This window comes from Dreissena polymorpha, chromosome 15, assembly GCF_020536995.1.
Source record: "Dreissena polymorpha isolate Duluth1 chromosome 15, UMN_Dpol_1.0, whole genome shotgun sequence".
In the NCBI taxonomy this organism is placed as follows: domain Eukaryota; kingdom Metazoa; phylum Mollusca; class Bivalvia; order Myida; family Dreissenidae; genus Dreissena; species Dreissena polymorpha.
Window position 1 is genome coordinate 37,784,506 of NC_068369.1, and position 16,436 is coordinate 37,800,941.

Here is a 16,436-nt window from a genome sequence, read left to right on the forward strand (position 1 = left end):
ACACAATGCCTCTAAAATGAGAGTTTTTCCATCTACAGCCTTCAGAGTTTATGCACCTTAATGACTTTAGAACCATCATATTCTCTTTTTGTTCACTATGTAAAAAATCAAGGTCATAATGTGGTGTCTAATACACACATTTTGTTAATACTATAAGTCTCAGGACATTTTACAAAAATTCCTTCACAAATTTTAAGTCGTCACCTTATGTTACTTTATTTGATGTTCTATTGTTTATTTTCTATCAGACAAATGCATTATTATCGTGAGTATGTAACTCTCTTACTGTTACTAATTCATCACCGTCAGGTAAACAAAGTTTATGATAATATTTTACTTTGATAAAACGCAATTTCATTTAAATCTACATGTCACTTTATTCAGCGTTCATGTATTTAGTAATTAACACATGCTGATACCTATTCTATTGATATTGTACTTTTTATTGCCAAAATAGTAATTTATTTCTACCACTTGTATAGGATTACAGCTTTATTTTATATAATGGTTGACTAATGCCAGCATTACTTCAGACTTCTTATCCTTTAAAGGTTGTTTATTTTCAGATTAGTCCTACCTTCACACATGTCATACCTGCTTCGAAATAAGGGAGCTCATATGTTTTCAATGGCAATGGGGAACACAAATATGGGAATTGTGGAAGATATATTCATCTGCCAAGAGACTTTTGAATCACAAGTGTGCACATTGCCTGAACTGTGGAATCACGTACACAACATTCCAGCGACTCAAAACTCACAAATGTAAGTCAAGAATCATAGCCAACAAAACTCTTAACCCCATACAACTTCTTTGCAATTTTGTCGCAAAACAGTTTACGAGAATGATTGACAGCGATGTTTAACAGATTATGTCATTTCGTCTGTACTTAACATTCTTCGAGCATCCTACCCACATGTGAGAGTTGGTGATATAATGCCTGCTGAAGTTGAGGTCATCATGCTGTACACTGTTTTACCTCCTTCAAGAGTTCCAACCAATAGTTATGCTGTTAACGTTCACATCACCAACGGTCAACTGGATTACTTCTTGGCAGGATCCTTGTCATATGACTATTCATATACTGGACTCTAAATACATCCACAGACGTATCCAAGACATCATGCCACGTCTACAGTTGTTTTATGACACAACGTGTTACAAAGTTTTATATAAACATTATTTAACCCAACAAACAGTGGCAAATTGTGGAGCATTTGCAGCAGCATATGCATATTACTGCTGTCAACATATTAACCCTACCATGTTCCCCTTAATGCATCCTTTATAAGAGAAGACCTGAAGACTTCTTTAACAAACCACAAAATGGTTAACTTTTGGACAATTGCAACACAAGAACATATGTTACAAATGCAATTAAGGAGGACAGATGAAAAGTACAGAGGCCAAGAGAAGGTCCAGCAACAAGCTAGAAGGACCTCTGCTGAATACAGAAACCAGGGAAAATATCAATAGACAAGTAGCAATGGCCTCTGTTGAATACAAACTCAAGGAAAGTAATCGGAAACAATCGAAGCGATCCGCATCACATTATAGAGAAAAAGAGAATACAAATAGACTTGGGAAAAGGACATCTTCCGAACACAGAGAACAAGATAGAAGTCGGAAACAAGCAAAAAGATTAGTATCTGAATAAAGAGGAAAAGAGAACACAAATAGACTTGGGAAAAGGACCTCTTCAGAACATAGAGAGAAATATAGAAGTCAAATAAAAATCGAAACGCTCAACTTCAGAATATAGAGATAAACAGAACGTGAATAGACTTGGGAAAGGAACCTCTTCTGAACACAGATAACAAGATAAAAGTCGGAAACAAGCAAAATGATCGTTATCTGAATTTAGAGGGAAAGAGAACAGTAATAGACTTGGAAAAGAACCTCTTCTGAACACAGAGAACAAGATAGAAGTCGGAAACAAGTGTACTAGTCTCAGGTTCAATTTAATTATTAAATCTAATAAGGCTTTTGGGAGTAAATCAACGCAAAATTAAAATAAGTGAAATAACCCTTTATTGATACTTTATTAAATACTAAGCTGGGAATTCTCTATGAAGTGGAATTCTTGATTCCAATTATACCTTTGTAAGGCGTTGTTTTTTTCTTTTTCATAATTTGTTTTAAGCTTGAATATAGTCAGAGTCTCATTTATTTTTTCATTTTATTTATCTATGAAGTGCATGTGTTCTCTAATTAATATATTAAAGTATCAATATAGCCATGTATTTTTAAGGTAAATTGACGAAACGTAAACTTTTGCTTATAGAATAATTCAATGATGTACATTTTATAGCACTGATGAACGCAAAAAGAAATCAAAATAATACAAAATATTGAGGCCTTAACTTAGTAACTTGTGGCCACAACTAATAGCTTGTTCCTACAACTTATTAAGTTCAGGTCTCAACATAGTAAGTTGTTCCTTCAACTTAATAACTTCTGGCCGCAAGTTACTAGGTTGAGACCACAACTTAATAAGATTGGACCACAAAATAGTTTAAACAATCAGATAGGCCGTTTCATCTTTACCGTTTCATCACAGTTAGTACCCTTATACTCGTATTATTATGTTTTCGGGTTCGAGTGCCGGTTTGAGCACTATCCATGTAAGCTATGAATCCCGGGATTGAGCTCCTGTCAGAGCACTTGCCTTGTTAGCGACAGGGTTCAGGATTCCATCCCCGGTCTGAGCACTAGCAACGTAAGCCTCGGATCCCAGTTTCGAGTCCCGAAGCACTCGCTTCATAAAAGAGTGGTCCATGGTTTTTACTGACTGCCCTGATATGAATGAAAGTCTGGGTAGGTTCATTGACTGCCCTAATATGAATTAATGTCTGGGTAGGTAAATTGACTGCCCTGATATGAATGAAGGGGTTAATTGACTGCCCTGATAGGATTGAAATGGCTTAGGTTACCTGAGAAAAGTTTGAGAAGCTCAACTGATGGCCAAGACATTACATGTATAATTATGATTAAAATACTTCAAGAATTCCAAACAATGAATTGCTCATTTCCAGTTGGTTGTACGTGAAAACGATCTGGTCTCGTTACCAAGGGAGGTGGGCGACTTGATACGCCTGAGAGAGCTTCACATCCAGGGCAACAGACTGACTGTGCTACCACCAGAAATAGGTGTCAGCCTGGTGTTTTATTTTCACCATTTTGTGAATGTTGCCTGGTCCCTTTTGATTGAGAAAATCGCGGTGTTTTGACAAAATTGGGAAGTTAATGTTGTTGTTGATGTGCTAACAAATGCTTCAAAATTGAGATTTAAAAGGATTTTAATATATTATATTTACTGAGGTTGAACTAAAAGAGCTGGGTGGGAGATGAACATTATGTTAAAATCTAAAAAAAAAAATTTTTCGGAAACCTTTAATAGGCAATATTTAGGTCCCATTTGGGAAATATATACTTTTTCCAATCGGAAATTGGAAGGAATACCAGCCCAGGGGTCACTACAATGGCATGGGTCCAGAAATAGGTATCAGGGGTCACTGGAATTGCATGGGTCCAGAAATAGGTATAGGGGTCACTATATTTGCATGGGTCCAGAAATAGGTATCAGGGGTCAACAAAATCGTATAGGACCAGAAATAGGTATCAGGGGTCACTAGAATTGTATTGGGGAAAGTCATCGGTTTTGAAATGTGTCACGCTTTCGGAAAACCTGGCTTAAAAACATGATGCGGTGTCTCATCAGGGTCTGCGCTGTTTGCTTAAAGGAATTTCTGTAAGAAATATTCTAAGTACAGAAATAAATATACTAGAAATCCCTAATTTTTTAAATAAATTGATCCAATTTAGAAGGATGGGAGAGTCCACTAGGCATAAATGGGTTAAGCACATGCATTAACCCTTTCCCTCATAAGAAAGAAAGCTAAAATGGCATTTGCAACCAGCATAAAACCAGAACAGCCTTGAAGTAACTTGCAGTCTGTTCAGGTTTTGTGCTGTTTGCTGCTCATCAGTATCTAAGGGTTGGAAATGAAACTTTAAAACTTGAATCTAATAAAAAAGGTAAAAGGTGGTAAAAGGTTAAGCCAAGTTCTACCAGAATTAGGCTTTTATGAAGGTGTTTCAAATATCAACAATCCATTTTAAGGCAACCTAGACCTGGTTGGTTCCCGGCAGGTGTTCCGAGGAGAGAACAATCCCTGGGTGACGCCCATAGCTGACCAGTACCAGGTCGGTGTGTTCCATGTCTTCGACTACATCCGATCTGAGACCTACAAATCGTGAGTGCCTTGAAGATTATATGTGACTAGTTTCACGATAACTGGGCTTAACGCATGTGAGTGAAGTGTTTTTCCAGATAAGCCTGTGCAGTGCACGCAGGCTTATCAGGGTTGACACTTTCCGCTTTTATGGAATTTTTGGTTTAAAGGAAGTCTCTTCTAAAAGGTATTCCAGTCTAGGCAGAAAGTGTCGTCCCTGATTAATCTGTGCAGATTGCACACGCTGATCAGGGACAACACTTTCCTTCTTAATGTTTTTAGCTCACCTGATTGCTCAGGTGAGCTTTTGTGACCGGTCTTTGCCCGTCGTCCGTCCATCCGTCCGTTAACATTTGTTCGTAAACACTCTAGAGGCCACATTTATTGTCCGATCTTCATGAAACTTGGTCAGAAGCTTCGTCCCAATGAAATCTCGGTCGAGTTCGAAACTGGGTCGTGCCGGGTCAAAACCTAGGTCACTCGGTCAAAAAAAAGAAAAAACTTGTAAACACTGTAGAAGTCACATTTCATGCCCAATCTTCATGTAACTTTGTCAAAATGTTTGTCTTAATGATATGTTGGTTGTGTTCAAAGGTGGTTCCGGTCCGTTGAAAAACATGGCCGCCAGTGTAGAGAAACCTTGTAAACACTCAGGAAGTCACAATTTTTGCCCAATCATCATGAAAGTTGGTCAAAACATTGGTTTTATTGATGTCTCGGACGAGTTCGAAAATGGTCCAGATCGGTGAAAAAAACATGGCCGCCAGTGGGCGGGGCTTTTTTCTCTATATGTATATTGTGAAAACATGTGAACACTCTAGAAGTCACATTTTTTTCCCAATTTTAATGAAATTTGGCCAGAACAATTGTTTCCTTGATACGAGAGTTGAGTTGGAAAATGGTTCCGGTCTGTTGAATAACATGGCTGTTGGGGGAGGGGGCAGTTTTCTTATATTTATATAGAAAAAAAAGCTTGTGAACACTCTAGAATTCACATTTTTTGCCCAATCATCATGAAACTTGGTGGAAAGATTTGTTTTATATATATCTCAGACGTATTTGCAAATGGTCCCGATGGGTCAATAAACATGGCTGCCAAACCTTTGAAATCTTGTGATCGAACACTATAGAAGTCACATTTTTTGCCTAATCATCGTGAAACTTAGTCAATACATTGGTTTTATTGATTTCTTGGACAAGTAGGAAAATGGCTCAGATCGATGAAACACACTTTTTAGCTCACCTGATTGCTCAGGTGAGGTTTAAGGATTGGTCTTTGTCCGCTGTCCTTCCGTCCACATTTGGTTTGTAAACACTCTAGCATTCACATTTCTCAAGCATTCTTTATCAAAGTTGCTGAAAGATCTCAGTCAAGTTTGATGATGAGCAAAATCACATAATTAAGGCCATAATTATTGCCCTTAGATTGTCCAAATTTTCATTATATTATACAAAATCCTTGTAAGCAAAGTTTGATGTTTGGAGGGGGGTCCACTCAAAATATAGGTAATCATTTAAAATCTTACAAAAACAAAAACACTCCCTACGCCAGAGTTTTGGTTCAATAATGAAGAAACTTGACCAGGATGTTTGTCTGGTCAATATCTAGGTCATGTTTGACATAAGGTAAAGATTGAATGAACCGACTCCTCTCAGGTGAGCGAACTAGGGCCATCTTGGCCCTCTTGTTTTTCGCTTTTATTGTATTTTTTGCTTTAAAAAGGTCTCTTCATAGCAAAAAACTACAAAGGCTAATATTGGACGACAATTTAAACACATTTTTCCCCATATTGAGGCTCAAATAGTTATATGAGTTTATGTATAGCGCATTAAAGTTCTCTTTTTATGCCCCCGGTAGGGTGGCATATAGCATTTGAACTGTCTGTCAGTCTATCCGTTCGTCCGAAAACTTTAACATTGGCAATAACTTTTGCAATATTGAAGATAGCAACTTGAATCTAGTAAGAGAGGTGTTTCATTAAATTTAACTTTTTTAGGGACTACAAATATGTGAAAATATGTATCTGAGTGGTTAAGGGTTAATAAAAACTTACAAGGCATCCAGTGGGTGGCATCATTGTTGATTGAAAGCAGCATCTTGTTCAGTCTGTAAGAGTGTACATGTATTTCAGTCTTTTAAGGTGTTTTTAAGCCTGTAATGGTGTTTCAGCTTGTTAGGTTGTATTTCAGCCTTTACGGATGTTTTTGGCCTGTTAGGATTTTGTTCAGTCTGTAAAGGTGTATTTCAGCCTGTCAGGGTGTGTTTAAGCCTTTAAGAATGTTTTCCAACATGTAAGGGTGTATTTCAGTCTGTACAGGTGTTTTCCAGTCTCATATGGTGGTTTTAAGTCTTTAATAGTGTTTTTATGCCCCCTTTTGAAGAAAAGGGGGTATGTAGTTTTCGCACTGTCCGTCAGTCTGTCTGTCAGTCTGTCACACTTTTCGTGTCCGCTCTCTAATTCAAATAGTTTTCATCCGATCTTTACGAAACTTGGTCAGAAGTTGTATCTAGACAATATCTAGGTCAAGTATAAATATGGGTCATGCCGGGTCAAAAACTAGGTCACGGGGTCGAAAAAATAAATCCAAGGGAAGTTATAAGCTTTAAATGGACATAATTATCTGACCTGCCAAATTATATATTTCAGTTAAATAAATCAAAACAGCGCAGTAGGCGGCATTGTGTTTCTGACAAACACATCGTGGTAAAAGATCAAAGTCATCCTTCAAGGTCTAAGGTTAAAATAACATATCCAAGGGAAGTTATAAGCTTTAAAGGGAGATAATTATTCAATATTGAACATAGCAACTTGATATTTGGCATGCATGTGTTTCTCATGGAGCTGCACATTTTGAGTGGTTTTTAATTATTTGCTACTAAAAATAGAGATTTGTTAGAGACAATTATTTTCAAGGGAAGTAATTTATATAATTATAAATCTCAGAATATATATTTCCTTACCAAGAATTAAAGTTCTTTTCACAGTAACTGTACAGATTTTAATTTGATTATTTATAACTCAAATGATTGATTTGGCAAAGGGTTTTTATGCCCCCGGAAGGGTGGCATATAGCAGTTGAACTGTTCGTCAGTATGTCAGTCAGTCTGTCCGTCCGTCCGAAAAAAACTTTAACATTGGCCATAACATTTTCACTATGGAGCTGAACATTTTGAGTGGTGAAAGGTGAAGGTCAAGGTCATCCTTCAAGGTCAAATGTCAAATATATGGCGTCTGTCCGTCCGAAAATTTTAACATTGGCCATAACTTTTTCAATATTGAAGATAGCAACTTGATATTTGGCGTGCATGTGTATTTCATGAATCTGCAAATTTTGAGTGGTGGAAGGTCAAGGTCATTCTTCAAGGTCAAAGGTCACAAAAAATCAAAGCGGTGTTCTGATGAAGCTGCACATTTTGAGTGGTGGAAGTTCAAGGTCAAGGTCATCCTTCAAGGTCAAAGGTCAAAAAAATAATTCAAAGCGGCGTTCTCATGAAGCTGAACTTTTTGAGTGGTGGAAGTTCAAGGTCAAGGTCATCCTTAAAGGTCAAAGGTCAAAAATAAATAAAAGCGGCGCAATAGAGGCATTGTGTTTCTGACGAACATATCTCTTGTTTTAATGATATAATTATCATTTCTTTCCTGTACTTATTTGTGAATGGTAGGGTTCATTACATACCTGTGGACTTATGTCCATAGATTCATGATGAACTCTGGCTATGATCTCTTTGATAAACCACAGGCCTTGGTTGTCAGTGATTTCAGACTTGGTCATTTTTGACTGTCTACAGACCCCCCCCCAGCCCCTTTCCCGGTTGGATTGGACAAAATCCAAGGGAAGTAATAAGCTTTAAAGGGAGATGATTTCTATACCTGCCACTTGATAAATATCAATTTTATTTCAAAGCGGCACAGTCGGGGGCATTGTGTTTCTGACGAACACATCTCTTGTTTATCCTGTTATGGTGTTTTCAGCCTGTACGGACGTCACATGACCATGAACACTCCATCCCCACCCAAGACCATCGACAAGACCAAGAAAATCAGCCGTTTGGGCTTGAAGAACAGCAAACAGAAGAGTAGATACAGGATTGCTAGAACTGAAGTTTTAACAAACGAGCTGAAAAGATTAGTTGTGTAGGATGAAGAAGCTGTGTTTTTGTTATTGTATATATAAGCCTATTCAACAATTGATCAATCAGTTTTGAGTATATTGGCTCGTCATAAATAGATTGCAATACATCTCCAACAAGAAATGGAACTACAGCTTTGTGAATATTTGATTGGTCAGTTGGCAGTATATCAATGAAAATTTCAAACAGCAGCTTTTAATATGCCTAATTAAAAAGTGAAAGACTCACTGGCCAGTACTATTTGTTGTGTAGATCACATGTCATATAAACTTAGATTCTTTAATAGAAAGTGCATTGGTAATATTCTATTTGTAAATGCACAAAAAATGGTGTTTTCATACTCATAATCTTTATTCTTCTTTTTGGCCCTCATATCACAACTGCTATTTCATTGATGAATGAACGACCGTGAACATAGACAGTCTATCAAATCATTATGCAGCATTTACACAAACATTTTTTAAAAAGTTATAATTATGTCCTCAATATTGATTTTTCTGTTAACCCTTTCCCACACAGAAGCAAAGAGAAAATGGTTATGTGCAAACAGCATAAAACCTGAACAGCCTGCGAGTAACTGGCAGTCTGTTCAGGTTTTATGCAGTTTGCTGCTCATCAGTAACTAAGGGTTGAACATGAAGCCTTTAAAACTTGAATTTTGAAAGAAAGGCATTTTATTAAATGTAACTACAAATGTGTCAAAATACGTATCCAATTGGTAAAGGGTTCAATGAACAAAATGCTGTTTGAAGATAAGGATCCGATGATATTTGTGAGACTTACTAATCAGATTTTGTACTACTATACTGCCACCAATTAAAAACAATTCAAACCCAATTAGTTGTTGCATATGTGATTGTTGTCTGTCAACTATAAGGTCAATGGTATTTAATACGTATGTATTGTTCTCTTCTGTATCATGAATCATGTATCTTCCATACTTATTGTTATAATACAAGAGCGTTCCTTTGATATCAGTATGATATTTATTCGTATTTATATAATCATATGTGCATGTCATTATTATTTCTTGTACAATATTTGCAAAACAAATTGCATACATTAATCTTGTGTGATCTTTTTATAAAAATGTATTATGTATACATATTTACATTTTGTTGAATTAATATTATTTTGTTACTGAACCAGCCTCTTGCTTAGGGATACATTTGACTGTATTTTTATGTCCCCGGTAGGGTGGCATATTGCAGTTGAACTGTCCGTCAGTCAGTATGTCAGTCAGTCTGTCCGTCCCTCCGAAAAAAACTTTAACATTGGCCATTACTTTTTCACTATTGAAGATAGCAACTTGATATTTGGCATGCATGTGTATCTCATGGAGCTGAACATTTTAAGTGGTGTAACGTGAAGGTCGAGGTTATTCTTCAAGGTCAAATGTCAAATATATAGCATCTGTCCATCCGAAAACTTTAACATTGGCTATAACTTGTTCAATATTGAAGATAGCAACTTGATATTTGGCATGCATGTGTATCTCATAAAGCTGCGCATTTTGAGTGGTGGTCAAGGTCATCCTTCAAGGTCAATGGTAAAAAAAAATCAAAGCATCGTTCTCATGAAGCTGCACATGTTGAGTGGTGGAAGTTCAAGGTCATCCTTCAAGGTCAAGGTCATCCTTCAAGGTCAAAGGTCACCAAAAAATCAAAGCGGTGATATCATGAAGCTGCACATTTTGAGTGGTGGAAGCTCGAGGTCAAGGTCATCCTTCAAGGTCAAGGTCATCCTTCAAGGTCAAAGGTCAAAAAAAATATTCAAAGCGGCGCATTGTGTTTCTGACGAACACATCTCTTGTTGAACTATGAAACAGATCATGATCATGCTGATCGGTTTGTACACAAAATCAACTCAGATAGGAATGGGATAGAGTACAAGATAATGTTTAACCTTTTACCACTTAAATACATATTTTGATGCATTTCTAGTCCCTTAGAAAGTTGAATGTAATGTTAAGTTGAATGTAAAGACTTTCCTTACTAGATTCAAGTTTTAAAGGCTTCATTTCCAACCCTTGGATACTGATGAGCAGCAAACAGTTTAAAACCTGAACAGGCTGCGAGTTACTCGCAGGCTGTTCTGGTTTTATGCTGTTTGCACATAGCCATTTTCACTTTCCTTCTGTGTGGAAAAGGGTTAAAGAAAAATCTTATTTCCTTGGCAGGAAATATGATTTGCTTGTCAGAGGTTAGGATAAAAAAAATCAAACCTTACTGCTGAAAACATTTTTTCAACAAATATCGGATTACTTGTTCCTTTAAATAGAAATAGACTTGATATTTCACTGCTAATGCTAAAAATGGTGTGATATGTGCAAATAATGTGATATGTGAAAATGGTGTGATATGTGAAAATGGTGTGATATGTGAAAACTGCGCATTTGTCTCCTCGTTGACATAACACAACTAGTTGAATTGGGATTTGGTAAATACTGTGCCTTAGGAATTAAGATATTGTCCCAACGTCATAGTTATTATTGGCTGCTATTGGAGTTTTCTTTTTACTTCTCGTGATAAATGTGTCACATAATTGGCCCCATTAGTGCAAAAAGGTACCATGTGACATAGACATTTGAAGGTCCATGGTACCTTTTTGCACCAATCAGGCGATTATAATATTTAACGCCTAGCTCATCGGGCAATGATTATATTTAACGCTAAGCTCATATTTCCACCTTATATGACTGTATTTTTGGTTTCCTTTCCATCATGCGACCTTTTTGCACCAGTCGGGTGATCATTATATTTAACTCTAAGCTCATATTTCCACCTAATATGACTGTATTTTGGGTTTCCTTTCCATCTTGTGTTATTGTGAAGTTATTTGAATACAATGTGCAATATTCAGTGTAATCGTTTTAAGGGATGTGTTCATAAAAGATTAAATTTCCAGCTCACGTTCAGGACTTTGGATGCATAAAATATTTAACGCATTCATGCCTAGTGGACTCTCCCATCCTTCTAAATTTGATCAATTTATTTACAAAATTAGGGATGTCTAGTATATTTATTTCTATATTTATGCCCCCCTTCGAAGAAGAGGGGTATATTACTTTGCACATGTCGGTCTGTCGGTCGGTCTGTCGGTCGGTCCGTCCACCAGGTGGTTTCCGGATGATAACTCAAGAACGCTTGGGCCTAAGATCATGAAACTTCATAGGTACATTGATCATGACTCGCAAATGACCCCTATTGATTTTGAGGTCACTAGGTCAAATGTCACGGTGACCCGAAAAAGTAAAATGGTTTCCAGATTACAACTCAAGAACGCTTAGACCTAGGATCATGAAACGTGATAGGTAGATTGATCATAACTCTCAGATGAACCCTATTGATTTTCAGGTCACTAGGTCAAAGGTCAAGGTCACAGTGACCCGAAATAGTAAAATGGTTTCCGGATGGTTACTCAAGAACGCTTAGGCCTAGGATCATGAAACTTGATAGGTATATTGATCGTAACTCTCAGATGACCCCTATTGCTTTTCAGGTCACTAGGTCAAAGGTCAAGGTCACAGTGACCCAAAATAGTAAAATGGTTTCCGGATGATGACTCAAGAACGCTTATGCCTAGGATCATGAAACTTCGTAGGTAGATTGATAATGGCTGGCAGATGACCCCTGTTGATTTTCAGGTCACTATGTCAAAGGTTAAGGTCACGGTGACCCGAAATAGTAAAATGGTTTCTGGATGATAACTCAAGAACGCGTATGCCTAGGATCATGAAACTTCATAGGTACATTGATCATGACTCGCAGATGAACCCTTTTGATTTTCAGGTCACTAGGTCAAAGGTCAAAGGTCACGGTGACCCGAAATAGTAAAATGGTTTCCGGATGATAACTCAAGAACCCTTATGCCTAGGATCATGAAACTTGAAAGGTAGATTGATCATGACTCGCAGTTGACCCCTATTGATTTTCAGGTCACTATATCAAAGGTCAAGGTCACGGTGACCTGAAATAGTAAAATGGTTTCCGGATGATAACTCAAGAACGCTAATGGCTACGATCATGAAACTTCATAGGTACATTGAGCATGACTTGCAGATGACCCCTATTGATTTTGAGGTCACTTGGTCAAAGGTCAAGGTCATGGTGACCCGAAATAGTAAAATGGTTTCCGGATGATAACTCAAGAACGCTTATGCTTAGAATCATGAAACTTCATAGGTACATTGATCATGACTCGCAGATGACCCCTATTGATTTTCAGGTCACTAGGTCAAAGGTCAAGGTCACGGTGACCCAAAGCAGTAAAATGGTTTCCGGATGAATACTCAAGAACGCTTATGCCTAGGATCATGAAACTTCATAGATACATTGATCATGACTTGCAGATAACCCCTATTTATTTTCAGATCACTAGGTCAAAGGTTAAGGTCACGAAGACCCGAAATAGTAAAATGGTTTCCGGATTATACCTCCAGAACGCTTAGGCCAAGGATCATGAAACTTAATAGGTACATTGATAATAACTCGTAGATGACCCCTATTGATTTTCAGGTCACTAGGTCAAAGGTCAAGGTCACGATGACCCGAAATAGTAAAATGGTTTCCGGATGATAACTCAACAACGCTTAGGCTTTTTAATTTGACATTATCAAGGACATGTAAATTTGTTGATTTCTGATTCTGGCAAGAAAACATAAGAAATTTTCGTAGATAATTATATGATATGTTAGGAGAGGCAGTCTATTTCAAGAGGTGGGCCCTGTTTACTACATGCCAATTAAGTAGTCAATTGTGATAAGACGATAGTAAGTAGCCCTGTTAATTGCATGCAATTAAGTAGGACACATGTCATGGCCTTGTTTATAACATTAATTGTCTCCGATCTGCTGGTTGTTTGCTGTTTAAAATACAACATTTCTGAAAAACATGATAAAAAAAGTGGACATGTCCCTTTAAAGTCATGAAGACCTTAACCCAAGGTTTTCCGTTATTGATTGTACAAGATTATTAGGTTGTATTGCAATGAAACGCATTTGTTAAATTCCATGTATTTAACATTCGTATTAACAAGAATCGCTGCCAAATTACAATTTTATTTCTTATCATTGAAATTATTTTTAAGAAGCTAACTCGACAAATTTCACATGGTTAAGACATTTAAAAAGGAGATTTTTGCATTGTAATTCATATACAATGTATTCGAATTATAAATAACAACTATTATTATATACAGAATGTCAATATACTATTTATGTTAAGATTTGCATGCTATTTCAGTATTTAAATTACTTAATGAACTATAATTATTATTATTTTAAGATATTGTTGTTACAAAAATTCATGTGCTGGTGTATCTTGGCATTGTAATTTCGAAACAAAGAAAACATGAAACCCAGCATTGTCTTCGTGTTAATATATTCCTGCAGGCTTAAATTTGGGGCTGAATTTCGGCCCCATAATCCTTGTGTGTGGGGGGGGGGGGTGGCCGGGATGTCAAAAAAGTTTATGAGGTCTTTCCGCGTCTGAAGCTGTAAGTCTTATGTGAGGACTTGAGTGCACTCATCCCTAACTTGCTTTCTGGACTCCAAAAAATTAGGACGAATTTTGAATTCAATCTGCAAATTTTAGCTGAAACAATTTTCAATTTTGGTGTGGTCTTTTATTTTGAGGGGAAGCTGGAGTACCCTGAAGAAACACCTCTTGTCCGGTACGGTGACCACCAACCAAACTTGCATGCCTCCGGGAATGTGGATTGAACTTTGGTTGCCTCAGTGAGAAGCATGCCAATAACCCTTAGAAAAAATACAGATTGTTCCCCAAATTGAACCCCATAATTCTCCTCAGAAAGCTATGACCAATCTTGGCTTAATTTTGTATAATAAAATGTGTAGGTACATAAAATAAACTTCAAGGGGAATCTGGCCTAAGATATTTAAGATGTTGAATCTACAAAATAATAGCCTGGCTTTGCAAAACAAAATCATATTTATCAAAAGATAAACTTGAAAATGACCACTGATAAAACATATTTAGTCCTCTTAAAACTAGTGTATGCTTTATGAACTATTAATACCTCGATCTTAGCCTTCTGTGTCTGTGGAAATATGTATGACGCAGTTCATTTCAATAGCATACATAATGGAAAGATCATGCAATAATCTTATTTATATGTGTAATACTATGCTTGCATTATGATTATATAAAAAAAACTACATATAACCATGTGAAATGTCTTACCTGATCCAACTCGTAGAAAACCCAACAAAATGAATTGTTGAAAAATGTATTCAATCGGCTGCCGGTCGGGCTGACTCAGATTCTACCTTGGGCTTTAAGCTCTGCAAAAAACGGGGCATAATCAATGTGCGTAAATTGTCGTCCCAGGTTAGCATGTGCAGTCCGCATAGCCGAGTCATGGACGACGCTTTCCGCCAGAACAGAATTGTCGCTGAGAAGAGACTTTTTTTGTAACGAAACATACCATATAAGCGGAAAGTGTCGTCCCTGATTGACCTGTGCACAAAACGCTCAATCCATAAACGGACAACACATGCTAATATGGGGCGACACTAAGAAACTAAATGACCCGCGTCGTGCCAAAAACCGGATCTTATGCCATATGCCACCAGCGTAGCTCCAGCCTAGCCTGCGCACCCGCTAATGACACCATGTATTTGCATTTTGAAGTGTAGTAGGTCCTTCCGCGCCCAAGGCTGCGTTATGTAAGGACCCTGAGTGTGTTCATGTGTAATACACGCACACAGCTATCAATACCGATGGCTATTATGTACAATATATCTAGTTATGGCTATTATTTACATTACATGTACTATATTCTATACAAAGTGTAAATAGTATAATATTTATAAATATGTTATACGGTTTTAAAGTTAATTTAATGGCTTCGATCATTATTGACAATACTAATTTAACAAATGGTTTTATTGTGTGGTTTTTATTTGGTTTGTGCTGTATTCCGCACCGAATACGCAGGCAAGGAGCGATTTACGCTTAAATATGCTTCTACCGATGAAGCTTCTGATGTTATATCTAGTTTACTCATGGAAGCAAGATTGTATCGCAACAGAAGAACACACACTCACTAGAAGACGTGAACAATGTTTAATTTGAACGTTTCGCGCGACGTAACTCTGTGCTATAGCGCGAAATGAAACAACGCACGCAACATACATTCGATTGACTGTTAGTCGACTTCGGAAAACGTTTCAAACCGGAAGTACGTACGATACACGTGAAATGATGTTCTGGAGTGCTTCTGACGCGCGGACGCGAAATTTGAGTGCGAGAAATCGTTCCTAATTACGAACGCGCGCCATTGTGTTGAACGACGGGCGCGCACCGTACATTTCGCGCGTGCGTGGCTAAACGTGGGGCGAATATAGTGGCTTTGATGTAATGCTTTCCAGGAATTAGGACGGTATCGCCAACCAGTCATCTCGGTCCAACCACACAAACGCAGCCTCTTTTCTACTATATTAAACTAAAATACCCATCAAAACTATTCTGACTCTTGCAACACCATTAAAACACCTGACAATATCCAATAGCACAACAGAGAGAGCCCATGTGAATTTACACTAAGACACAGGGCAGTAGAGTAATATCTGTACTAATCTATGTTTATGTACTAACTAGTCCTCCGCGAGGGACGTTAAACGGGGGTGCAGTGTATCGGTGCTGTACACCGGGCACTTAAAAGAACCAGGGGCGCCTCTGGAATCGGGGCGCCCTCTGTATCCCGCTCGAACCCCCACTAACACCTCTTGGGGCGGAGAGCACAAAAACCACCCACACAAACTATAAGGAATTAACATTAATGCCAATAAGGATAATGCTAATCTAGAGATAAAAGGAATACTGCAAAACCATTTCGATAAAAGGCCAACCACTACATAATCCATTTAAAAAAAAAAAAAAAAAAAAAAGCATCTAGTCGCATTAAGGTCTCATTGGCCATCGTGCTATGATGTATAATATGACCTTATTTTCCCCCCTGAAGGGTCACAGGGGCAGGTCGATACATCTGTAGTCGAGAAGACGCTGGACGACCTGTAAATAAATCTCAAATACACACACGACGGT

The 16,436-nt window shown here is 37.6% G+C and overlaps 1 protein-coding gene across 1 annotated transcript in view; it reads left to right on the forward strand.

Annotated features, from left to right (window-relative positions):
- The window catches only part of LOC127859694 (ras suppressor protein 1-like), a 20,667-nt gene extending 11,842 nt beyond the window's left edge, over positions 1-8,825 (forward strand). Inside the window, exons 3-5 of the mRNA XM_052397200.1 lie at positions 3,036-3,150; positions 4,124-4,256; positions 8,210-8,825. Of these exons, the coding sequence (XP_052253160.1) occupies positions 3,036-3,150; positions 4,124-4,256; positions 8,210-8,375 (414 nt within the window). The 3' untranslated portion in view covers positions 8,376-8,825. The remainder of the gene's footprint in view (positions 1-3,035; positions 3,151-4,123; positions 4,257-8,209) is intronic.
- The last annotated feature ends 7,611 nt before the right edge of the window (positions 8,826-16,436 follow it).